The sequence below is a fragment of the Cervus elaphus genome, chromosome 12, assembly GCF_910594005.1.
Source record: "Cervus elaphus chromosome 12, mCerEla1.1, whole genome shotgun sequence".
Taxonomy (NCBI): Eukaryota; Metazoa; Chordata; class Mammalia; order Artiodactyla; family Cervidae; genus Cervus; species Cervus elaphus.
The window spans coordinates 76,668,834-76,696,636 of record NC_057826.1 but is presented as its reverse complement, the minus strand read 5'-3'; the positions used below and the strand labels follow the sequence as shown (position 1 = coordinate 76,696,636).

Genomic DNA, 27,803 nt, shown 5'->3' with positions numbered 1-27,803 from the left:
TTCTTCAATGTCAAGGGTGTGCAAGGTGAGATGAGCCTGACAGGTTAGAGAAGAATTGCTGCGTATGTGCTGCTGCAGCTCCACAACAGGAAACAGGGGTTTCCTGGAGTTGCAAGTTGATGTGGGTATGTCAACTTCTCTATGGGCCAGGTGAGAGTCTCACTCAACCCAAACTTCCTTTTGCATTAACCAGCTCTTCAATTGATATCAATTACGTCTGAAAATAAAAACAAGTTAAATTTAATATTGCAGCAAAGATTGATGACCCCACCAATGTTGTGTTCAGTCATTGCATCTGTGAAGGAAATGAGTAGGTAGCTCTTATTTTAAAATATTATGTGTAATGCATTATGGAAACAGTGTAAGATATAATAAGCATGCATTCTCACAGCCATGTATGCTGTTCTTCAACCTAAGGTAGAAATAAACCATTTAATAATAAGAAGGGAAAGCTGTTTGGAATAATTATTGTAACTTTATTGTTCTTCTTGCTGTTAAGACACTATTTCTCTTCACTATCAATGTTCAGTTGCCTGTCTTGTGGTCAAAAGAAGAAAATCTAATCACAATTGGCTGAAGAATTTAGGCTGAAGCTGCTCAAATTAAGGGGCTTCCTGGTGCCTCAGACAGTAAAGAAACTGCCTGCAATGCAGGAGACCCAAATTTGATCCCTGGGTCGTGAAGGTCCCCTGGAGGAGGGCACAGCAACCCACTCTAGTATTCTTGCCTGGAGAATTCCTTGGACGTAGAAGCCTAACAGGCTACAGTCCATGGGGTTGCAAAGAGTTGAACATGACTCAGCAATTGGTTTCCCAGGTGGTGCTGGGGAGAAGAGCCCATCTGCCAATGTAGGAGACTGGCAGGCTACAGTCCATAGGGTCACAGAGGCAGAAGCAACTGAAGTGACTTAGCACACCTGCACACTCACACTGAGTCCTATCACAGAGGTCCCCTACTCTTCTCTATTAGTTTTTACAGCCCAGCTCTACTCATTCATAAAGTCAATTTAGACACCAGAGTTTTGTCATCAGGTTATCAAATCTTTGAAATTACATTTTCCCCTTTACTTCAGTTGAAATCCTAAATGAACCACAGTAAGCTTCTATATTTTGTATGCCCATTTCTATGGAGAACATATTATGCGGCTGCTGATAATTTGCTTCAGTCGTGTCCGACTCTGTGCGACCCCATAGGTGGCAGCCCAGCAGGCTCCTCTCTCCCTAGGATGCTCCAGGCAAGAATATTGGAGTGGGTTGCCATTTCCTTCTCCAATGCATGAAAGTGAAAAGGGAAAGTGAATTTGCTCAGTCATGCCCGACTCTTCGCGACCCCATGGACTGTAGCCTACCAGGATCCTCCATCCATGGGATTTTCCAGGCAAGAGTTCTGGAGTGGGTTGTCATTTCCTCCTCTAGGTGACCTCATATAACTACAAGGGACTGTGATTGCAGTATTATTGATGGTAATGAAACTTTTTCTCTGCATATGTATGTTAAAAGTAAGGCCATGCTCTAGGAATATTATTCAACATCATGGCAAATAACAAGGGCCCCTGGCCTATTATTCTACCTTTTGATAATGTATCCAAAGTTTATCAGCCTTGTCTCAAAATAACAGCAGCCTCAGCTAAACTGGTTGAAGTGTTATCACATCTTGCTCTAAAATCTCCATTAAATCTGATGGTACCACATGCAGTACAAACAGCTCTGCTCTCTGAGTTATACACTACAACTCTCTGAAAACACCCAACATTTTCATGTCAGTTGGCTGAATAAATATGAAATACTATTAATTTCTCCTTGCATGATTGAACTGTAATCTATTTCTAAATCAGAGGACTCTTATGATTGCACTTCTGCCATTTAAGAAGTGCCCATGTCCAGAACAGATCTTTCAGACATTCTTATAGAAAATTCTTCATAATAAATATTTAATCTTAAAAATTTAAAGGGACAATACCAAGCTGTTTATGCAATAATTACTCCAGACTCCTTTATAAAACTCAATCCTTAGGGGAAGTATAATTATTTCAAGTAGCTGAACTTGTGCATCTCTCTTGGGCAAGTCAATTTACAAACAAAAAATTATATTCAATGTTGGTCAGTAGGTTTTGAATGCAGTTCATAGCTTCCAAATACAACAGAGACAATGAGATTTCCTAAATCTCTGACTTTTCTTAGTCTTGGCATATGTCTTATGCCCTCCAATTAAAATGAACTCAGTATAAATACATGAATTCAGTATAAATACATGAATCATTTGATGTCATCATGCTACTCAAAGAAATTTTGTTATAAAGGCAAAGTCTCTCAGCATGAAAGATTTTGCAGAGTATGGGGAAAAAAATGATTGAGCAGATTATCACATTAAACATAACTTTCTGAGTAAAGTCCTTATGCAAGAACCTCTTCTCGAACATAAAGGCAAATCCATAGAAAGGCTCAAAAATTTCATCTTAGGTTCAGAATGCCAGACCCTGATTTTGTAAGGAATGACTAGGAATGATTGATTTGTTTGATCCATGAGGACAAAATATATCAAAGCCAAGACAGTTGTCTGGTGAAGCCAAATGATCTCCATTGAACCCTTATTCAAATCCTTGAGATATGGCATTGGGGAAATATTGGCTGCAACATTTAAAAAAAATTGTGGGAAAAATTTTCTAGGTTGGTAGATACTGGGGTCAGCTCATGCATTTCTTGGAACCCTCAAAATCCCATAAAATTTGTAAAAGTCGATTATGAACTAGAATACTATACCAAGGAAATATTTGGGTATTTCCAAAAGAAATTTAAACAATTTCACATCTCCATAGGTTATGAGTGTGTACTAGTAACAGCATTTTTATTCTTCACATGGGTTGAAGCAATCTTTTGATAAACCACAGCACTCACCATACTTAAAAATGAACTTGATGCAGTCTTTACTACCTGTGTCATTTCTAATTGTATCTATATAAGGAAACAAGTTTCTCTGAGATAGTTATATAAATTTTGCCCTCACTCAGAAATTTTACTACTCTTATTGTCCCTCTATCTTCTGAAGAAGTGGAAAGAACAAATGGAATATTAGAACTGAAATGAATTACAGTATCAGACACCCTTGAACTACTGTGGCCTAATACATTATTAATTAGTCTTGGCCCCCATGGCCCTTTTTCTTCCCTCACAAGGTCACACTACCAGATCTCACTACCAGCTGGTCCCTGATATGCCCAGGTAATTCACAACGGCCCGAATCACACATATTCCAATCTTTCACCAACTGAACTAAATAAATAAACCCGTTATAATCAGTCCATTCATCACAGGCACAGGTTGATTTCCTAGCCTTTCATTTAACCAGTTTTTTCATGACAACCTGGGTGACTGAGTGCTGGCATAATACCCAGAGAAAAACTGCCATTGAACTTGTGGAAATGACTTTAATATGTTCTATTTGTTATCAGTTCAGCAGGTAAAGTACAAGAAATTGATCCTTCATCACATGTGTACCAACTACTATAACATCAGGCATCCCTAATTGACAAAAGTTGTAAAGTTACGTACATTAGAGGTATTAAACCGAGGTTCTCCCAAGAATGATCAGAAGCAGATAGTCCATAGAAGATGGGTTGACCCACGATCCTTGAAACAAATATACAACTGCCTAAAGTGTATATCTCCATCCAAGACCACTAGAGAATTCTCTAAGATGTCTGGAACCACTGTTTGTCACACTACCCTTTGCATTCTTCTATTTTTCATCTTTTTAGTGGTACTTGCCCACTTTAACACTAGTGTGTTATATATTTATGATTTCCCCTACTTTATGATTTTCTCCTACCAATAAAATAATTTACTAACATATTGGCTTCACTTGAAGCAGTAACCATCCTAATGCTATAATTTGGTTCAACAAGCCCATTGATTGTGCAACAATGTTAAACAATTGTTGGAGATGTTATTTAGTGTCAACTCCTGTAAACACCAAATAATAAACATATCCCAATTAGTACTGCTAAAGTGAAATTTGACCAATAAAATTTGTGTTAAAAATATTAGAAATATTCATAATGGAGTTGGTACAGTTAGCTTTGCATGAAGAATATGTCTTAACTTGATCATGAGTTGGTCCAACACTCCAGTGAACCTGCTCATTATCAGTTGCCATAATGTTTCTTTTGTAGAAATACAAATAAAATTTCTAAAGGAATTCAAACACTTGAAATGATGAGTTATTTTTGCAAAATAACTTAAAAGTTCAAAACATCTGGGTTAAAAATTAGTGAGAGCGGTGGCAGGGAAAGCGATCATTCACATGCCTAGTACCATGTGCTCCACCTGACAAAGATGCAGACTGCTCAAAAGGTTTTTTATTGTATGACTTTATTCATACGGGGCTTCCCTCATAGCTCAGTTGGTAAAGAATCCTCCTGCAATGCAGGAGACCTCAGTTCAATTCCTGGGCTGAGAAGATCCGCTGCAGAAGGGATAGGCTACCCACTCCAGTATTCTTGGGCTTCCCTTGTGGCTCAGCTAGTAAAGAATCTGCCTGCAATGTGGGAGACCTGGGTTAAATCCCTGGGTTGGGAAGATCCCCTGGAGAAGGGAAAGTCTACTCACTCCAGTATTCTGGCCTGGAGAGTCGGACACAACTGAGCAACTTTCACTTATTCATATAAAATTCCTGAAAAGATAAAAATATAAAATCAAGGTTTGCATGGAGTTATTATAGGTCAGGGTGTGATTACAAAATTATACCACAAGGGAATTTGATTAAAAGACACAAGTCTCCCTTCTAACTTACATGAGAGTAAACATGAACACTAATAACATTTTGAAAAGAAGAATAGATTTGTGAGCCTAATCCTCAAATTATATTCTTGAATAAATCACTTTCTATTTTGATTTCCCTCAAACATACAAAAATATATATGCTCCATCACTGGGCTCTAAAGAAAACCCAAGTCACATTTCAACAAGAAAGTAGTCAGAATATATAGAAAGGACAGTCCAATTTTGCCAGAAATATAGAAAGAAAATTTTAAATATAATTGTGAGAAAAATCTCTCATGAAGCCATTAAAAGTAGGTGTTAGAGATGAAGATAATGAAATTGAAAATGCTCATTTCAAGATATTATATTAAGTGAAAAAAATCAGAATTCTAAACATGCTAGAACTTAAAAAGAGAGTAAATCAAATATTAGCAATAAATTATCTGGATGCAGAATTATAAATTTTACAATATTTTTGTATTAAACACATTTTCTACATTTAGAATATAATTTTTACAATAAGTGAAAAATAACATACATAATTTTTGAAACACAAGCATTAAGAACTCATCCATAATAGGAAAGTAGTATTGTTCCCAAGCATTCATTTATAGAAGAGGAGTCTGATAGCAAATATAAAGTCATTTTTAAAGCCTGAATTTTAAAATAAAACCTAACTCCTTTTCAAGAATTCAGTAAGCAATAGTCATCCAACAGAATGTGTTTTAACACTTTCTGCATCATATGAAACCTAATCTTCTTATTCTACGTTTTTCATGTCTGAAACATTAGTTTCCACTTGTAGACAAACACTATGACAAATGCTATAACTTGAAGGTTGTGCCACAGGAAGGGGGCTGCCCCAGTCGCAGGTTTCAGTACAGATAGCGGGTGCCTGGGAAGCACTGTGTCCTTGCTGCACAGAAGTAGACAGCTGAGTCTCCAGCTTCAGTGGTGGTGATGTGCAGGGAGAGATGTTTGGCCGTCTTATTCAATAAAACAGTCAGTCTCTGGCCTTCATTTTTACCCATATTTGAACGAATGGCTATAAGGAGCTGGGGACCTTTCCCAGGTTCTTGCTTATACCAAGGGAAGTAGTCTGAGTTACCATCTGTATAAGTGCAGGTGATAACAGAGCTGTTTCCCTCCTGGACACTCAGGGTAGAAGGACTCTGTTCCACCTTGTTTCCCAGGCTGACACCTATGGAGAAAGCAGAAGTAGAGAAAGGAGAAGGGTTGTCAGATTATTTAGCTCTAGAGTTTACTTTTCCTTTTCTACAATAACTAGAAGAAACATGAATAAAGCCAGTCTTGGCATCTAAAGAATATCTACTAATACACTGTATTTCCCTTAAACCCTCAACTCACAGTCCAGCTGCAGCCACAAGAATGTGATTAAAGCTCCAATGGGTGTCTTCATTGCTTTTCCCATTTAGGATCGATTGTGGACCTGCAGTCTCCGGCCAGGAGAGCTGCTTCTGTTACCAAGTGATCCCTTCTTTTCTCTACTGGTTTCTTTCATTGTCTACCCAGCCAATAAGGAAAAGGTTCTGCTTCTGCCCAAGCCTACCTATCCATTCAGAATCCACTCAAATGAACAATCCACATGTTCTGATCAGCAGAGGTGCACCACCCTCTGGTGGTTACATCTCTAACTACTGAACTCTCTGTTAAATGTCCTTCTCATACCTGTGCCTATGAGGGACTCTGATGCATAAAAACAGCAAAGATCAAGCAAATTACATCTTGGGTTGTAAATTTAAATGCACAGTAAGGATGTAGAGATCAAGATTTATACCTCTCCACACAACTGAGTCATTTTTAGTAAGTTAGAAGGAGGTAGATGCTGTTGCTCTTTATCCAATGATGGGCCTGATATTAGTTTTGAAATTAGAAAAGCACCATGATTCACTCTTAAACATAAAAATATAAAACCTTCCTTTTCAGCCTGTATACCATGTTCTTTTGTCTACTATGGGGAGAAAATCTTTCTAAAAGGAACATGTAAGCCAAAGAAGAGTATAAAAGAAAAAGATCATTTGATATCCCAAATGCCTATTATCTTAGATTGTGTTCCTCTAAGCTGGTCTTGCCTGTTAACTGTGACTATAGTTAACAATACTGTACTTTTCATTTGAGAGTGGCTGGGAGTACAGACCTTAAATATACTCACCATAATAACAACAAGACAAAAACCCTGGTAATTATGTGCAATGAAACATGTGTTCACTAACCTTATCAGTGTTATCACTTCAAAATATATATATCAAATGCATATGTCAAATCATTATAAAAGACACCTTAAACTCACACATATCTTAAAAGCAGTGAATAACTCAGAGCCTCAGTGGAATTTCCTCCAGAGGATGAATCATTTCTACTGGCATGCTTCTGCTGCCTTGACCATCGCTGGCTCAGGGTCTATATTCGATTATTTTTCTTCCAAACTCCACTAGAATGTTCTTTCCCCAAGACACTGACATTGACATTTCCCCAATAAAATGTTCTTTACCCAAGACCCTTTCCCTTAACCTCTGTGAGTTTCCAGAATTATCTTCCTCTGCCAAAACCACTTTAATTACTTGGAATTTTCTGGTTACCTCTGTGAGAACAAATCTAAGAAAGCCTCAATACTGCCTGTGTCTTCTAGAGAAATAGTGCAAATAAAAGATTGACCCTAAAGAACCTGTTGGAAGAAATGGTCCCTGGGCAACCAAGACTACTTCATTTCCAGAGGTAGAAGCCCCTCTCCTGTGATTTGGATTCTCTGGCCCTGTGGATTACAAAGAATTAATTTAACCTCTGTTCCATATCTCATATCTTTAAAATTTTACACAGCTGTGTTGAAGAATATCTACTCAACGTATAAATATGTATATTTATTAAAATGTGCTGGTTTTATGTGTGCTAAGCTTCTTACACTGCAGGCAGATTATTTACCATCTGAGCCACCAGGGAAGCCCAGGTAATACACAAAGTTTGGAACAATTTTGTATGTGAAGTTCTTAATTCATCAAAGACTATCTTCCACTTTTCTTCTGGATTTAGAAAGCAATTATTGCTTGTCATAAATTCCCTGGTGGCTCAAATAGTAAAGAATCTGCCTGCAATGCAGCAGACCCAGGTTTGATCCCTGGGTCAGGAAGATTTCCTGGAGAAGTGAATGGCAGCCACTCCAGTATTCTTGCCTGGAAAAATCCCATGGACAGAGGAGCCTGGCAGGCTACAGTCCATGGGTCGCAAAGAGTCAGACATGACTGAGCAACTAACACTACTATAAAGAATTGTGGAGAGCATTGGTGTTCTTCACTTATAAGTAATCTCACTCAGGCCTCCTATTTTAGCACCCACCACAAACCTTCAACCCACACATACACAGGCACTTGCGAGAGCAACACCATCTTTCTAAACTATTCAAAGGTAACTGGTCCTTCTCTTTTAAACTCTTGCACAGCTCACATTGTGACACCTCTCACACTGAACCTAGGTTTCTCCTTCGTCTAGTCTGTATCACAAGCTTTAATTCTTCCTTACACTTCTCACCTTCTGACATTTTGTTGACATCACTGTGCTATGATCTCCTCATCTATTCTTTTTGTGTTTGCAGGTTTATAGTCTTTCTGATTTCTTTACTATCTTAGAGATAAATGCATATTATTAATCTACTATGTTTATACAAGTTTCAGAGAAAACATTTTATAGCACAACATTTTGTATTGTTTGAAGTATACTTTGACATGGATTTTATTTATAGAACTTTAAAAATAAAATTTGCCTTTAAATCAATTTAATAAAAAATTAACTAGATTTAAACCAATGATGCATAGCTGATATATACTACATTTAAATCAACAATGCATAACAAAAATATATTAATGTTATGACTCTAGCTCATTCACAAAGCCTAAAAATACAGTCTTTGAAAAAAGTAGAAGAAAATTTTCATGAATGTGGAAGAATGAGGCCAAGAAAAATATTTTAGAAGCAGCAGGCATTTCAAGGGCAATAATATTTTTAGTTATTCTTATCATAATAGCCACTGCAGAACCAGAGAACATACGTTGTTCACATCTGTGCTTAAAACTTTCTCCCAAGTAGCAAAAGTACTCCTAGTTTGCCAATAAACAGATGTTGATTACATAGGATTGCACCAATATTTGCAAAGACCAGCAGTATATTTGCAGTGCAATACAGAGATTGATTGCTCTATTATTCTTTTCAATACACCATCTTCTCTTACTTCCTTATCTCTCACAGTTTCAAGATTATGACAAAATCCTCAATATTTTGCTGTAACCTATAAGGGAGAATCTGGAAAGAACCCATACACCACGTGTGTCACACACTACACTCGTGCACATGACGGACTCTGCTGTGCACCTGACACTGACACAACGCTGTGTGTCAGCTCTACTTCAATCTAAAATAAAAGTTTTCATAAGTCATGGTTTTTGGAGGCTGTAGCTCTCCTATTACTTCTCCTGCATGCTCTGTCAGGAAGACACTATGAAAATGACACCTTCTCTGGTGCACTCTGGCTCTCTAAAAGTGTATTGTATACTAAAAGTATGATAAAACTCAGTAAAGTAAAACCCATCAAGTTGGCCTGGAACAACCTGCGGGGCATGGATTTGACTGCAAGGATGAGCAAGGGACTATTGCATTGTTTATGTGGTTTATCCTTGAAATTACTTTGGTCTTTGATAAGGAGCCTTTGGTGTCAGACAGTTTTTAACTTCACTAATAAGAGGCTGGGTAAAGGGAACGTTTCCCAGTGATGCAGTGGTAAAGAATCCACCTGCAATGCAGCAGACCCAGGTTCGATCCCTGGGTCGGGAAGATCCCCTGGAGGAGGGTATGGCAACCCACTCCAGTATTCTTGCCTGAAGAATTCCATGGACAGAGGAGCCTGGCGGGCTACAGTCCATGGGGTCCCAAAGAGTCGGACATGACTGAAGTGACTCAGCGCTCACACAGGGGAGTGTTTACTTCTTGTTCTTATGCTCTAGATGTTGGTATGATGTTTGTATCAACGAGAGACTGAGCGACAAACCACCATAAACTCTGCAGGGACCAGAGGGGGTCAGAGACACTCAGCATCCAGGCCCCGCTGCTGCTCAGAGTTTGTGCTCAGCTCCCCCTGCAGTTTCCGTCACTGTGTTCCTCAGAGCACAGTAGTACACAGCCGAGTCTGACTCTTGGACTGAGGCTTTCTCCAAGTGGAAGGAGGTGGTTTCTGTATTGTATGTGGCTTCAAAACCTTTGTGACTTCCCTTCTCCTTGACCTTCGTGGCTTTCAGGAGGAGCTGTGGGCCTTCTCCAGGATACTGGACATACCAGAAAAGAGTAGGGTACCCAGAGGTTGAATAAGTGCAGTTTATAGTCAGAGAAGTCCCTTCTGAAAGAGTCACTTGGCCATCCATCTGGGTCACTGAGTTTCCATGGGTTTGTCCTGGGCAAATTATAAATAAAAATTTTGTGTCACCGGGGACATATTATTCTGGGATAAAATTATGGTTAAAGATTTTGCTGACATAATAGAAGGAAAAATCCATGTTTTAAGAGGCATTTTACTTACCAAGCATTAGGAGTATCACAGTCACTAAACCTGGAGAGGAGCTCATCTCTGGAGTGTCATCCGAATAAAGAGGCGACACCTGACACTTCTTCTTTTAAGAGGAAGAAAGGTTGAAATCACAATGAAGTGACAAGTCGAAGCCTGCTTTTCACACAGGAAATGCGCTGGTGTCAGGAAGCTGCACCCCCTTGTGGACAGAGCGAGGAATGGGATGCTTGTGACCTAGTCTCCGGAACATGTTCACATCCCCAGCTTTATTTTTGAGATCTATACCAGTCTTCAGATGGCACTTGGAAATCTGACCAAGTTGCTCTAACCTCTGAGGTCTATTTTGTCATTAGGTCTCTACCTGACAGAAGTCCTTTAACAGAACATCCCTAGGGTATGTCTGTAACTGAAAAGATACCAATTTCCTTGAGCATGTTAAAACAGTCCTTTACATCCTCATGTATTCAGTGTGAACTAGCCATAATTCATCAAATACCAGAAAAGTATTTGGTATTGAACTTAGAAGAAGTAATAAAAAATCAAGTCATTACTGAGTGATTCTTTTTTTCAATACTGTACCCTAATATGTAGAGCAGTAAACTCAGATTATTACATCACAAAATATCTGTCCAATTAAACAAAAATGATGACTAGACAATCTTTGAGGAATCACTACTTTTTGAAATGCACTGTTTCCTTGGTTGGTGGGTTTAGTCCCTAAGTCTTGTTGAACTCTTGCAACCCTATGGACTGTAGCCTGCAAGGTTCCTTTGCCCATGGGACTCTCCAGGCAAGAATACTGGAGTGGTTTGCCATTTCCTTCTCCAGGGGATCTTTCTGACCCAGGAATCAAACCCGGATCTCCTGCTTTACAGGCAGATTCTTTACTAACTGAGCTGTGAGGGACTAGTCCTAAATTATATCAATTGTAAGGAATTCTATCTTTTAGTAAAAGCTTTTAAGCAGGAAAAGTCATATATCTTACTAATAGTCATATATTCCTGAATATAAAAATCATTTGAAAATGAAAATATGAATCCTAGCTAGAAAGAAACACCATAATTGAATTTATGAAATTCTACTTGATGTTCTGATATGAATATCTTATTCTCTCACAGTTTCAAGCTGCCTGAGTATTAGTCATTTAGTCATGTCTGATTCTTTGTGACCCCATTGACTGTAGCCCACCAGGCTCCTCTGTCCATGGAATTCTCCAGGCAAGAATACCAGAGTGGGTTGCCATTCCCTTCTGCAGGGGATCTTCCCAACCTAGGGAACCCGTGTCTCCCACATTGCAGGCAGATTCTTTACTGTCTGAGCAACAAATACTAATCTTACTAAATCCTACCAACAATACCCTCAGTAGATATCTAACCTCAAATACACTTTTTATTACTTAAGGTAATAAGTAATAAGCAAAATGTTATACCAACATTTTGATGCCAAACTTTAACCAAATAATTTTTCTCCTCCGTGTCTGGAACCCCAAAGATGTGAATTTCTGTCAAAAGCCTGGAGCTTGAGTTAGGACTGTTCTTTCCCAGCTTTTCAAATCATTAAAGACTTATAAATTGATATTTATACAACAGCTGATGACAAAATCAATATGTGCATGATTTAAAATTACAGATTCTGGATGCACCACAGATTTCATGAATCATATTTTCCAGAATTGAGACTTGTGAATTTGTAATTTTGAAAGCTCCCTTAGAGATTTTGTTGAAAACAGTCCAACAAAATTTCATTTGTGATCAATGTCTAGACAAAGGTAGTTGCCAAGGTTCAGGGAGAAAGCTCTGGGCTCAGAATGGAAAAATGTTTCCATGACTATACTGTGCTAAGTCGCTTCAGTTGTGTCGGACTCTTTGTGACCCTATAGACTGTAGCCCACCAGGCTTCTCTGTCTATGGGATCCTCCAGGCAAGAATACTGGAGTGCATTGCCATATCCTCCTCTAGAGGATCTTCCTGACCCAGGGATTGAACTGACGTCTCTTATGTCTTCTGCATTTGCAGGTTGGTTCTTTACCACTAGCGCCACCTGGGAAGCCCATGACTCTACAGGTTGTGTTAAATGATCCTTCTCTGTGAAGTACCATCAGCAACAAGAAGTCTTCTTTAGCTCACTTTTTTTTTTTAAGCTGGCTTTTTATGAATGTTCATTTTATTTAAAAAAATTAAAAGAAACCAAAAATCCTGAGGGCTCTCAGGATAAAGTTCTGGAGAAAGAAAGAGTCAGTAAAGCCCCTGGAATCATTAGTCCTTAGACACATAGATGGGAGCTTAGCTCAGGTTCTTTCAGAGAGTTGACTCTCCACAGTTTCAGATCAGGGAGTTTCATGAGTCCAAAGTCAACGTGTGACTGGTTTCCCAGATTCCGATTAAGTAGGAAAAGCAGACTCAGATACTGGCTGGCCTCACACATTTCTTCCTTTCTCCTTTGCCTTCCAAATCACATTGTCAGAACCTTCCTCAAAATTATGCTAGAAAGGAATTCAGGAAAAGCAGCTAAAAACTTTTATTCTGATATAAAGGGGGAAAACAATACAGGTTTAATGACATTGAGTTGAAAAAATAGAATAGTATAGAATGCATGGATGCAGAAAATTGTTATCCATGCTTAAAAAAAACAAACAAGCAAACAAACAAAAAACACAAAAACATATTTTAAAGCTAGTAAGAATATATGAGAGGGTAACAGGCAGGAAGGCCAGGGGTCTCCAAATGGAGAAAATAGGCTGCAAGTGCCAGACATTTTCATCTCTCTTAAGTGGCAGGAGGAAACAAACCAGCGATATTTTTTTCTTCTCTATACAAATATAAAAGGAGGTTTCTCTTAAAATGCTGTGTCGCCATGACACCCGGTTTCACCTAAAGCTAACTACTCTCAAACCTTGAGTTAACCAACACATTTCTTTTTTCTATGGAAATGTTTGTCTTAAGATATGTTAATTTACTCCAGACTCTAAGTTCCGCCAAATGTTTTAACCTACTTACTCAGATATTGTTCCCCTAATCTATGTAAATGAAACTATTTGTTGGTAATCTGCCCTTCTACAAGATTCAAGTCAATCATTTTATGGCCAGGGATGAATTATCTGGTGCCATTCTAAATTCTAAGACATTCCTTTCTTTTCATTAACAGATTGTGAGTGACTATATAACTTACAGCTAAAGACTAGGAGGGGGGGTACTCTTTCCGCCTCCTTCTGATGCCTATGTCAGAAGCTTTCTCTATCTCCTTTATACTTTAATAAAACTTTATTACACAAAAGCTCTGAGTGATCCAGCCTCATCTCTGGCCCCGGATTGAATTCGTCTCCTCTGGAAGCCAAGAATCCCGGCGTCTTATCGTTCAGCAACAACCTTTCATCTTGGGGGCTCGTCAGGGATCCCTCAGGACAAGGTAAGGGTGCTTGGAGCTCTAGCTCTTTGTTCTCCTAGCAAACACGTTTTCCGCTGTACTTTACTAACTCTACGGTGTGCTTGTGTGAATGAATGAAACACCCTACAAGAAGCAAGTGAGGAGCCCTGCTCTGTGGTTCAGCGGTGACCTCATAAGGCTTATGGCAGAAACCTGTCGGGGGTTTATACCGACCTGCTAATGCCAAGAGGCAACCAATGTCTCCTTTGGGAACCGATCAGAAATGGGCAAAGTGTGTGGACTGACTCTCCTTTCTCGGTCAAACTTTTTGGTCTCTTTGACCATTTCATAACTCTTTGGGAATTAGAAGTACTAACCTAATCTATCGGATCATAAGCTTTCAAGGGACTTGTAATCTATGTTGCTACTGTGTACTAGGTGGCCTAGGTCTCAAACTTGGATTGGTAGTCAGGAAGCGCCTAGCCTTGCTAGGCATCGAAAGTTCAGAAGCTAGATGGAGCTCTAACTCCAAGAGCATCTCTGAGGTTAAAGGTTACTCGGATTGGAACTGCAATGTTTTTTTTTTTCTTTTGGTAACACTGGCTCTTAGTGGACCAGAGGAGGCTCTTATACTGGTGTGGTGATGTTTGGCAGGAACATCTCAGTTTAAAGTTCGTGCAGGTCTTATTGTGGTCAGGAATACACTCAGGGTCGTGCACAGGCACTCAGGTGACGAAAGTTTCCCCCCAGAGGTCTTAGCTTGGGAGGCATTCCGGAAGGTTACTCTGATTGCACCCCGGGTGGCATCAGAGGCAAGCGAGGTGAAGAGCTGGACGTCAGTCAGGGATGCCATCAGGTCTACCCCTGGTTCATCCCCACCCCATCTCGGTGGTAGAACCGGGAGGGACGAGTGTGACACCTGTGTCGGTAAGGGACAGACTAAGTCTGACCAGGAAGGAAAAGCTTTTGGTGTAAAGTCTGTCTAGACCCTCATCTAGAACTAGGAGGGACGCCTCCAGTAGAAAAAATGGCACTGGTTGCTTTTTTTCTCTCTTACAGATGGGAGCTAACAATTCAAGCCTCACTCCTTTGAACTGTATCCTAAAAAAAAACTGGGATAGATTTGATCCCCAGGGCTTAAAGAAGACACACTTGGTCTTCCTATGTGATACCCACTGGGAGTCAGGCGGTCCCAGCTACAGAACCAGACTGAGACTATAACACTGCTAAAGGAAGATGGGATCAGAGTTGAAAGGTCGGGTATGTTGAGACACGCCCCAGAAAAGTGCCGCAAGGCAAATTCCGGAGGCTGGCTAAACTTCCAGAGACCGACCCCCTGCAGCCTGGTCCAATCATGTACCAACATGGAGCCCTTAGACACTGACCACCGCTGTAGCCCGCGTTTTCTTCCTTATATGAAAAGACCTGGCTTGGACACCGGCCCTGGCTATAAAACCCCTCCCCACCCCCTCATACCTCGCAGACTCCCTTTGTCTCCTCGCTCACCTGCCCCTGGGAGTTCTGCCCGAGAGTGAACGCTCAATAAAGGCCTTCACCAACGGTCCTTAGAGGCGGCTTTTTCTTCCCGCGGTGTTTTCTAATAAGAGTCATTTTGTCAGATGTATTCTTGAAGGACTCAGGCAGGCGCGTTCTAAGCCTTTAAACTATGGCAAACTGGCAGACATAGAACAGGAGGAGAAGGAAGCTCCTGGTAAATTCCTAGATAGACTGAGAGAAGCCCTTTGCAGATTCACTGAGATTGATCCTGAAAGTGAAGAGGGAAAAGTGATTTTAAAGGATAGATTTCTCACTCAGTCAGCTACAGATATTCGCTGTAAGTTATCAAAATGGGCGTATGGACCAAATCAGTCTTTAGATAATCTGTTACAACTGGCTCAGACAGTCTATTATGGTAGGGAATATGAGGAAAAGAAAGAAAGGCAGAGAAAGACAAAGGAAAAGGCGGAAGCCCTCACAATGGCTATGAAAACCATCCTTAAACAGCCTGAGAAAAATGCCCAGAGGGACCCAGGTGAAAAGGGATGGGCTTGCTATTGCTATGGAAAGGAGGGGCATCTCAAGCAAGATTGCCCTCAGGCATCTAAGCAGCCCCCAGCTCCATGTCTGGTCTGCAAGGGACCACATTGGAGGAGATACTGACCCCCTCCCAGGCATAGGTCTCAGGGGTCTGACTCTCAAGACAATCAGGACCGAAGGTGCCTGGGGGTCCCCACACAAGCTCCCATCCTAATTACACCTGAGGAACCCTGGGTATTGATAACGGTGGGAGGCCAACCCGTCAATTTCCTTTTAGATACTGGGGCAACTTACTCCGCGCTTACTGAAGCTCCTGGCCCACTTTCTTCCCGATCCGCTTCCATAATGGGATTATCTGGATGAGCCAAAAGGTCTTATTTCAGTTATTCTCTATCTTGCAACTGGGATTCTGTGCTATTTTCCCATGAGTTTCTGATTGTGCCAGAACCACCCTCACCCCTTTTGGGGAGGGATATACTGAGCAAGGTCCATGCCTCTGTTTTCATGAATATGGAGCCCTCCCATTCTCTCTCTTTAGTTGAACAAAATGTAAATCCTAGAGTATGGGCTAATAGAAAGTCTGTGGGTCGAGCACAAAATGCTATTCCTGTAGTTGTCAAGCTCCAAGACCCGCACCTATTTCCACATAAGAAGCAGTATCCACTGAAACCCGAGGTTAAGGAAGGGTTAAAATCCATCGTTGAGAATTTAAAGGAGCAGGGCCTATTGATTCCCTGTAACAGTCCATGCAACACTCCTATTTTGGGTATAAAGAAAGCAAATGGTATATGGAAACTAGTTCAAGATTCACGAATAATAAACGAGGCTGTGGTTCCTTTACACCCCGTGGTGCCTAATCCTTAGACTCTATTGTCTGAAATTCCTGAAGGAGCCAAATATTTTTCAGTAATTGATTTAAAAGATGCCTTCTATTCAGTGCCTTTGGTGGAGGAAAGTCAATTTTTATTTGCCTTTGAAGACCCCACGCAGTCAGCTTCTCAGTTAACCTGGACAGTTTTGCCCCAGGGATTTCGTGACAGTCCTCACTTATTTGGGCACGGGATCTACAAAACTTTAACAGCGCTGAAGCAGTAGTGTTACAGTATGTAGATGATATTTTGCTCTGTGCTGAGACAGAGGAAGCTTGTTCACGAGCTTCAGAAGATTTCTTAAACTTTCTGGCAGGCTGCAGTTACAAGGCATCAAGAGAGAAGGCTCAGCTTTGTCAACAATCTGTTAGATATCTGGGCCTGATCATATCAGAAGGGACTAGGGCCATAGGCCCTGAGAGAATTAAACCTATACTAAATCATCCCCTACCTATGACTTTAAGACAATTGACAGGATTTGGGGGAATCACAGGCTACTGTCTTATTTGGATTCCGGGCTATGGGGAACTTGCCTGGCCTTTATATAAACTTATAGCTGAAACTCAGCAGGCCCAAACTGACAAACTGATTTGGTCTCCAGATACTCAAAAGGCTTTTAAGGTTCTTCAGACTGCTCTCCTGCAAGCTCCTGCTTTGAGTTTGCCCACAGGGTCAGAATTCAACTTGTTTGTCACTGAAAGAAAAGGTATGGCCTTGGGAGTTTTGACACAACCCCCAGGGCCTCACCAGCAACCCATTGCTTATCTAAGCAGAGAATTAGGTGTAATTGCACGTGGGTGGCCCCACTGCCTAAGAGTAATTGGGGTCACGGCTTTATTAGCACCTGAAGCTTTAAAAATAATTAATGGACGAAACCTTACTGTACTGACTTCTCATGATGTGAGTGGAATCTTAAATTCTAAGGTTAATATTTGGATAACAGACAGTAGACTTCTTAAATATCAGTCATTGTAGTCAGAAGGACCAGTAACTGAGCTTAAAATTTGTGGAAATTTAAATCCTGCCACTTTCCTTCCTGAAAAGGAAAATGAAACACCTGATCACGATTGTTCCCAATTCTTAACTTTAAACTATGCAGCTCGGGAGGATCTAATGGATACCCCATTAGACAATCCTGACATGGAAATATTTACAGATGGCAGTTCTTTTGTTCGGGATGGAAAGCGTAAAGCAGGTTACGCCATGGTGACTGCTGAACAGGTTTTAGAAGCAAAATCTCTCCCCCAGGGAACCAGTGCCCAGTTAGCGGAGCTTATGGCTCTGACCCAAGCTCTAGAGTTAAGCAAAGGGCAGCGAGTAAATATCTACACTGATTCTAAGTATGCTTATTTGACTTTACATGCTCATGCTGCAATATGGAAAGAAAGACAGTTTAAAACAGCAACAGGAGAACCTATTAAGCATTTCAGAGAGATCGAGAGACTTTTAACTGCTATCTATTGTCCTGAAGAAGTAGCGATTATGCATTGCAAAGGGCACAGCAGGGATGGGAGTAAAGTAGCCGCCAGTAACCTGTTAGCTGACTTTCAAGCCAAAAAAGCAGCACTTTACCAAACCCCCTCCCTACAGACGCCTTTGATCTGGACAGGTCCTGTGGAACAGGAAAAACCACAATATACTGAGGAAGAATTAGAAAGATATGAGAAAAGAGGAGCAAAGATTACTAATAAAGGATGGTTACAGTCCGAGGATGGACGATTAATAATTTCTGAAAATGCTCAGTGGAAAATTCTTAAGGGTTTGCATCAGAGTTTTCATTTGGGTGTAGAAAGTACTTACCAGATGGCTTCTCATTTGTTTGAAGGTAAAAATATACTGAAAACTTTAAAGAACATTATCAAACAGTGTGAGGTTTGTCAGAAAAATAACCCACAGACTGAAAAGCTAGCAAAATCTAGATTACAACGAAGTGGAAAGTATCCTGGAGAGGACTGGGAAATTGATTTTACTCATATGCCAAAAGCTAATGGATATTCTTGCTTACAAGTTTGAGTGGATACTTTTACTGGATGGATTGAGGCTTTCCCCTGTCATAGTGAACAAGCTAAGGTGGTTATAAAGATTTTCCATGAAATCATCCCCAGATTTGGGCTGCCACAGAGCCTTCAGAGTGACAGTGGCTCCGCCTTTAAAGCTGCTGTAACTCAGGGGATATCTAAAGCTCTAGGAATAGAATATCACTTACACTGTTCGTGGAGACCCCAATCCTCAGGAAAGGTTGAAAAAGCTAATGACATTATCAAAAGACATCTGCGCAAATTAACTCAAGAAACACAGGACAACTGGATTAAAGTTCTACCCACAGCTTTAACGAGGGCTCGAACTGCCCCAAAAAAGGAGGGACTGTCCCCCTTTGAATGTATTTATGGAAGGCCTTTCTTAGGCACAGACATTGTTATAGATCCTGAAGCCTTGGAGATAACTAATTATGTAACTCAGCTCTCAGCTTTTCAACAGGCATTAACAGAACTCCGGGAGACGACTCCTGACCCAGCTTCTGAATCCAACAAGCCTCTATTTGAGCCTGCCCAAGCTTCTGCTTGAGCCAGGAACCGAGGTCCTCATAAAAACATTGGGGTCTGGGGGCCCAAGCCTGGAGCCCCTCTGGGAAGGCCCTTACCAGGTTATTCTTTCTTCTCCCACAGCTGTCAAAGTCCCAGGAATTGATTCATGGGTACATGAATCAACCGAGTTAAGAGGTGACACCCTGGCCAGAACTAAGTGATGTCATTTTATGCCTTTACTTTCTATGCTCTGACTTTGTATGTTTCAGATGGGCCTGATAATCTATGTGAGCCTGCTTCTGCTGACTCCAAAAATCCTGAGTCTGCCGTTTGATCCTCAAGACAATGCCATCCTGTCCTGGGCTCACTCCTACGGTGCATTCCACAATCTTCCACAATCGGTCTAACTGCTGGGTCTGCGGAGCACTCCCCTCTTCATCAGTGGAAGGCTTCCCATGGTGGACATCTCCAGTTCAAGAAAAAGACTTTCTCCAAGTCTGTGAATATCTTCAACAACAATCATATGTGATGCCTCTTCTTCATCTGATGACATCCAGCAATCCTAAAATGGACTGGTGCAACACTTTGTACTTTAACTATGGACATAAGGTGACTTTTTATTTTGATTATACATTGTCTCAGTTTAATGACTATTTTGCTGCATATAAGACAAATATGTCTAGGTCTGATGGTTTTTTACCTGATGTTTATCAAATATGGGATGAGGTTATATGGCTAACTCCTGAAAAAGGACATCTAATATCTACTGCCCCTATATGCTGGGAACAAACAGAGCCATCCCCCAAAGTTAGCCAACAACTTAATTACAATGATTGGAAACAATTGGGATTTTTTGCCTCAGGAAATATGTAATGTAACCATTCCCGTGTTTCCCAACCCCAGTTCAGGATCTCCCTTTGTCTGGCCAGACGCTAATTGGGACTGGATATCTCAGTCACTCTGGCTTGCTCCAAATGGGACTTATTAGATATGTGGCTCTTACCTATGGGCTTGGCTTCCCCCTGGCTAGATAGGGAGATGCACCCTGGGTCTAGCCTTTACTCGTGGCTTTATATTTTCAGAGCTTCTGGAGAAGCCTGCTAATTTACCCCACCTTAAAACTCGGTGGGCAAGGTCTGTATTTCACTGGTACGATTATTTGGCTGCACTGTTTGTCTCCTCTTTGGGAACTACAGATGTTATGCTATGAGTGGGTGCTTTGACTAATTTTACTCAACAGGCATTACAAGATTCTCAAAAAGCTATTTCAGCTCTTAATGCTGAACAAGCACAAATTAGAAAGGTGGTTTTACAAAACAGATTGGCTTTAGATATTCTGACAGCTGCACAAGGAGGAACTTGTGCCATCATTCATACCCATTGCTGTACATATATACCTGATATGAGCACTAATGTTACTCATTTTACTAAACATATGAACAAGATGATTGGGGCCATGGATACTCCTGAAGCCTCAATTGCCTCACTTTGGGAGACGTTAACTAGTTCCCCAGGGTGCAAAACTATCTTAATTACAATAATTCTGATTGTTTTGTTTTTGCTGTTTGCTCCCTGCATCTGTAACTGTGTAACTGGATTTGTTTCCAGTCGCATGAAAGCTTTTAAGTTACAAATGGTTGCTCAAACTCCTGCTATCACTGCAGCTTCTTCCGACTACTATTTGGGGCCCCTGGATCAGACATCCTCACTATAAGGATTAGGAGAATATGTTGCCTCACCAATTTAGGGACAATGCCCCTTGTCAGCTCAGAAGCAGTTATGGAATGGGAACGACGCCCCTTTTCCCTAGGCAACATAATTTTCCTAAAAGAAAAGGGGAGAATGAGAAGGTAACAGGCAGGAAGGCCAGGGATCTCCAAACAGAGGAAATAGGCTGCAAGTGCCAGACATTTTTCTCTCTCTCAAGCAGCAGGAGGAAACAAACCAGTGATATTTTTTTCTTCTTTATACAATTTTAAAAGGAGATTTCTCTTAAAATGCTGTGTTGCCATGACACCTGGTTTCACCTGAAGCTAAATATTCTCAAACTTTGAGTTAACCAATACATTTTTTTCTTATGGAAATGTTTGTCTTAAGCTATGTTAATGTGCTATGCATTTACCCCAGACTCTAAGTTCCGCCAAAATGGCTCAAACTATACTCAGATATTGTTCCCCTAATCTATGTAAATGAAACTGTTTGTTTGGTAATCTGCCCTTCTACAAGATTCAAGTCAATCGTTTATGGCAGAGATGAATTATCTGGTGCCATTCTAAATTTTATGACATTCCTTTCTTTTCATTAACAGACTGCGAGTGGCTATATAACATACAGCTAAAGACTAGCAGGGGGGTACTCTTTCTGCCCCCTTCTGATGCCTATGTCGGAAGCTTTCTCTATCTCTTTTATACTTTAATAAAATTTTATTACACAAAAGCTCTGAGTGATCCAGCCTCGTCTCTGGCCCCGGATTGAATTCATCTCCTCCGGAGGCCAAGAATCCTGGCGTCTTATCGTTCAGCAACAACCTTTCAGTCATAAGGGATTTGATTAGGTCATCAAAAAAGCAAGAGAGTTCCAGAAAAATATCTATGTCTGCTTTGTTGACTATGCCAAAGCCTTTGACTCTGGATCACAATAAACTGTGGAAAATTCTGAAAGAGATGGGAATACCAGACCCCTGACCTGCCTCTTGAGAAACCTGTATGAAAGTCAGGAAGCAATAGTTAAAACTGGACATGGAACAACAGACTGGTCCCAAATAGGAAAAAGAGTATGTCAGGCTGTATATTGTCACCCTGCTTTAAATACTTATATGCAGAGTACATCATGAGAAACGCTGGGCTGGATGAAGCACAAGCTGGAATCAAGATTGCTGGGAGAAATATCAGTAACCTCAGATAAGCAGATGACACTAACCTTACGGCAAAAAGTGAAGAACTAAAGAACTTCTTGATGAAAGTGAAAGAGGAGAGTGAAAAAGTTGGCTTAAAGCTCAACATTCAGAAAACTAAGATCATGGAATCTGCTCCCATCACTTCATGACAAATAGATGGGGAAACAGTGGAAACAGTGGCTCACTTTCTGGGCTCCAAAATCACTGCAGATGGTGATTGCAGCCATGAAATTAAAGATGCTTACTCCTTGGAAGGAAAGTTATGACCAACCTAGGCAGCATATTAAAAAGCAGAGACATTACTTTGCCAACAAAGATCTGTCTAGTCAAGGCTATGGTTTTTCCAGTGGTCATGTATGGATATGAAAGTTGGACTATAAAGAAAGCTGAGTGCCAAAGAATTGATGCTTTTGAACTGTGGTGTTGGAGAAGACTCTTGAGAGTCCCTTGGACTGCAAGGAGATCCAACCAATCCATCCTAAAGGAGATCAGTCCTGGGTGTTTATTGGAAGGACTGATGCTGAAGCTGAAACTCCAATAATTTGGCCACCTAATGGGAAGAGCTGACTCATTTGAACAGACCCTGATGCTGGGAAAAATTGAGGGCAGGAGGAGAAGGGGACCACAGAGGATGAGATGGTTGGATGGCATCACCGACACAATGGACATGGGTTTGGGTAGACTCTAGTAGTTGGTGATCGACAGGGCGGCCTGGTGTGCTGCAGTTCATGGGGTCGCAAAGAGTCGAACATGACTGAGCAACTGAACTGAACTGAACTGAACCCACTCCAGTATTCTTGCCTGGGTAAACCCATGAACAGAAGAGCCTGGTGGGCTACAGTCCATGGTGTTCCAGGAGTTGGACACGACTGAGATACATACATCTTAGTTGTATGACCTCTGTATCCATCTGTGTTTTCTTAGTTCTATGCCACTCCACAAGTTGTTTTCATTCTTTCTGGCTCCTTTCTTTGTCACACCCCCATTATGATCCTCTGTTGCTGACTTCTTTGTAGTTTTCCTTTTGTCTTTTGTCTCCCCATATTTAAAGGTTATTCAATGTTTATAGAGAGAGGTTGGTACAGGTAAAGCACTCAAGAGTTATCTGTTTTCTGAATGAGTAGATGAGTTGTTATTCATGAACTTAGTGAAAGAAGTTATACTGAACAACTCTTGAAATTATTCTAAAAGCAATCTTCCAATACTATGGAAGTCAAGTTAAACAAAAGACTCCAACAGGATAAATAGAGGGTTATATTCATGGACAAAATTCAATAACAGATAACAAACATCCCAAGTCTAGGATGGAGGAAAATTAAACTGATATGGGTATACATATTATTCCCATATAAATATTTAACAAATATTCATAAATATTCTTTGGTAGTCTGTTCTGTGGCAGATCACACACACACAAGTCAACACCCTCTACTACTGAAAATATAGGAACAACTAAAGATGAATTCATTTAAACTATGTAGGAATATATTATTTTATTATATTACCAAAAGACAGAAAAAAAAAAGTTTTTGCTTTTTGGCTTCTTTAACTTTATTTTTTAGAAGATTTGATGTCACACTTCAAAGTGGCATTTTAAATAATAGTGAAAACTGAAAAAATGAAAACCAAAATATGAAGAATTTAAAAATAAGATTTTTAGCCTATTGGCTCTTTTCAGAATTTTTAATTTTAGAAGATTATATCTTGACCATATGAGATGATGTTATCCTTCTTTGCTTGATGAAAACCAAAATAATGTACTTAATTTAATTTTAAAAAATTAAGAGAACTTGATGAAAGGCTAATGTCTCTGCATGATGAATACTCCCAACAATCCAAAAATAAAAGAATAATTCCCAAATCTAATAAAGGGTATCAGTGAAAATATCAAAGTCAATATTATTCCCTACAGGATCACAAACAAGACATGTACTTCTATTCACTGTCCTAATGGAGGGCCTGTGATCAAAACAGGAAAGGAAATAAGATATATTAAGTTTTAAAAGAAGAAGCAAAAAATAAAAAAAATAAAAGGAGAAGCAAAACTATTTTAATTTACAGATTTACAAGTTTATACATGTACAAAATACAAAGTACCTCTAAACAAGCTGTTTAAGAACTAGAACCTATTAGTGCATTGATACAGTCACCAAACACAAAAATCAATTTTATTTCTAGATTCTAGCAAAAGCATTAGAAAATGCAATTAAAATGTCATTTATCAAACGCTGGGGAACAAATGTAATATAAGGTATGCAAGACCTCTTCTTGATTCCTCTCCAGTAACTCTAGAATAATTTTGATTTGAGAGATAAAAATCACATAGCATTTTAAGGAGATGAGAAATGTCCTCACTTCTGAGGTCTGGGGTAACTAACATAAATCATGGCCTGGTACTCAGTGGTGACCAGTCCTTGCCACCTACAGACACTAATGTCAGGAAACACCATTTCCTAAGGCTGCTCAATGAAATAGTGTTTTCAAAACCCCAAACAAGAGGTTGGTACCATTTATTTGGCTGTTGAACTAAATCTGTTCTCATATTGACAGGTATCTAGCTCTGTTCTGGCTATTTCAAGGCATAATTAATTCCCTGTATTTGCATTTTCTTAATGCAATTAGTCCTAGCTCTGGATTTGATGCTGGGCATTTAGGTCAATTAAGGTAAAAAAAGCTATACAAAATAAAAGATAAAATTGTTATAAGTAGCCTTGCTTCCCAGGTGGCTCAATGGTAAAGAGTCCACCTGCCAACCAGGTGCACTATTTTTATTTACACATCATATGTTTGTACGTGTAGAAAATACCCCTGCTTTGGGAAGATCCCCTGGAGAGGGGAGGGGCAACCCACTCCAGTATTCTTGCCCGGGAAATCCCGTGGACAGAGGAGCCTGGCGGGCTACAGTCCATGGGGTCGTGAAGAGTTGGACACGACGGAGACTAAACAACAGCAACAATACAAGTCCTCTGCAAAAATCTTAACACTAACGAAAGAAATTAGAGAGGACCTAAATGAATGAAAGAAATTAGAGAGGACATAAATAAAGAGGTTATGGATCTAAGGACTCTATGTGTTAAGATGTCAATTGTCCTAAATGAATTTGTAAATTCAACACAATCCCAATCAAATTACCTCAATCTCTTGTGTTAGAAGCTGCTCTATAATTTACGTGAAAGTGCAAAGACCTAGAATAAGCCTTGAATAAGACACGGAAAACATGACTTGCATTTCCAGATTTCAAAACGTGTATGAAGTAATTAAGATAGAATGGTCTGTTGGTATGAAGATAAAATAGTCAATAAACAAAATCAAGTCCAAAAAGATGTGCCATAATACATGTGCCATCAATTTATTTTCTCTAAAGGTGCCTATGCAGCTCCACTGGGGGAAGGTTGGTCTTTCTAGGATAATAGCTAGAATACTTGGCAATTTTTATATTTTGGAAGTACCAGTGTTTTGTAGCTTTCTGTGTATAATTTCTGTACTTATTTTCTTAGATTTATGCCTAAGGATTTAGGGCCTTTCTTGAGCCATTGTAAACAGTATTATATTTTTAATTTAGGCATCCACATGTTTACTGATAATATATAAAAATGCTTTTTATTTTGTGTGTTTACCTTATATATCCTGAGACCTACTGAACCCACTTAATAGTTGTAGGAGTTTTGGAGGGTATATTCTTTGGGATTTTTTACATAGATAGAAAATAGTGGTCATTTGACTGCCTTTCTAGCTTAAAAGATTGTTTATATATTTATTTGCTTTACTGCACTGACTACAACGTCCAGCACTGTGCTGAAGGAGAGTGATTAAAGTGGATATTCTCCCTTTGTTCCCTTCCTTAGGGAAAAGTATAGTCTTTTACCAGTAAACATGCTAAGAGCTGTTGAGGAACTTCCCCATTATTCCTGTGTTTCTTAGAGTTTTCACCATGGCTGACTATTGGATTTTGGCAAATGCTTTTCTACTCATTGCTGTTGCTGAACTAGCTCAACTTATTGTTGACTCACAACTCCTCCACTTCCCATTAGATGTCCTCCTCATCTTCTTTGTCTTGGGCCAAGTATGCATGTAGCAAGATGGCAAATGATACCCACTTCTCTTCAAAGTCACCCACTATTGTGAGACTGAAGGAGGCGAGGGACAGACAAGTCTTTGTGGGTTCCAGTTGTCCTCATAGTTCAACTATGACTTTGTTTGTCCAAGTTTGTCCATGCTTTTGTCCCCATCAGACTTTGCTTTACAAATGTTAACCTCAGTTCAGTTTTGTTCAGTTCAGTTGCTCAGTGGTGTCTGACTCTTTTCGACCCCATGGACTGCAGTATGCCAGGCTTTCCTGTCCATCACCAACTCCCGGAGCTTACTCAAACTCATGTCCATTGAGTCAGTGATGCCATCCAACCATCTCATCCTCTTCCATCCCCTTCTCCTCCCACCTTCAATCTTTCCCAGCATCAGGGTCTTTTCCAAGGAATCAGTTCTTCGCATCATGTGGCCAAAGTATTGGAATTTCAGCTTCAGCATCAGTCCTTCCAATGAATATTCAGGACTGATTTCCTTTAGGATGGACTGGTTGAATCTCCTTGCAGTCCAAGGGACTCTCAAGAGTCTTCTCCAACACCACAGTTCAAAAGCATCAATGTTACTCTAAGATGACTTAAAGTGAATTCAGTCTCAACAGCAGATATGAAGATAACAGCTTTGTACAGACTCATCCACCAGCTCTAGCCATTACCTGAGTTTTAATCCCTAGAACTAATCTCTTATTCTACATCATCCATGGTCTGCTTTCTGATTGTGCCCTGACACAAAGTCTAGGAGGGAGTGACTAAGGAAATGGTTTTGATGGTGATTCCACACAACTAGACCCAGGTTTTGATGAAGTAAAACTGCCAGTTTAAAGTATTATGGGCCAAGTTTTCTAATTTAGGCAACTTTGCACATGTTCTGTACAGTTGATTTAAAGTCAAAAATTCAAGAGAATATATTAATAGAAAGTTACTCTGGACACCTGTTTCCAAATAACGTAGAAGGTGCCTTAAACTAGAACTAAATCTTCTGATCCAGACCACAACTTAAATAACCACAGGACTATCATTTCTTGTCTGGGGTCTGTGGGTGTGCATTTCAGCTGGGGTCTTGCAGCAGGGGGGCTCACTCTTACTAAGCTCCGGGGTTTTTGTACAGCTTTTCCTATTACTTCAAGCACTGTGAGTTCAGAAAGAGCACAGAAGTACTTTGCAGAGTCTTCCAGTTGTAAGGCTGAAATGGTGAGGCTGATGGATTTGTCTGCTTTCTTAAAGTTTACAGAGTAGCGGTCTTTCCTTGCATTTGAGACTAATGAATCCTGATGAATAACATAAGTCATCTGTCCACTGGGAGGTTGCTCGTACCAATAAAGGTAGTAAGTGGTCCAACTTGTTTCATACCGACAATTCAGGGTGACTGACTGCCCCACTTGGCTGGATACATCTGGCTGGTATTGAGTAACTTTCTGGGCCACACCAGATCCTATGGGAAAAAAATCAGAAAACAAAGATGAAGCAGTGAATAAAATAATCTAGGAGTTATTTAGGATCCAAAGACAAAAAATTGAAATCATAAGATTCTTGCTTTTCTTCATCTTTCCTTTCTTCCCCAAGTCCCTGTGAAGCACCACGTGCCTGTGTGCAGTCCTTTCACCCTGAATACTCGCACCCACATTTGGAAGCATCCCTACCAGAGAAGGTGAAGGCCAGGAACACCCAGAGCAGACTGGAGAGTGGCATGAGGCATGGATTTCCCTCAACA

The 27,803-nt window shown here is 40.2% G+C and overlaps 2 gene segments (V, D, J or C); both read right to left on the bottom strand.

The window, feature by feature from the left end:
• Window positions 1-5,484: 5,484 nt before the first annotated feature.
• On the bottom strand, window positions 5,485-6,262 carry LOC122704636. The segment is given in 2 exon segments: window positions 5,485-5,958; window positions 6,126-6,262. Coding segments are annotated over 2 exon segments (390 nt in total).
• A 3,612-nt stretch (window positions 6,263-9,874) lies between these two features.
• LOC122705783 lies at window positions 9,875-27,803 on the bottom strand. The segment is given in 3 exon segments: window positions 9,875-10,084; window positions 27,178-27,524; window positions 27,733-27,803. Coding segments are annotated over 3 exon segments (606 nt in total).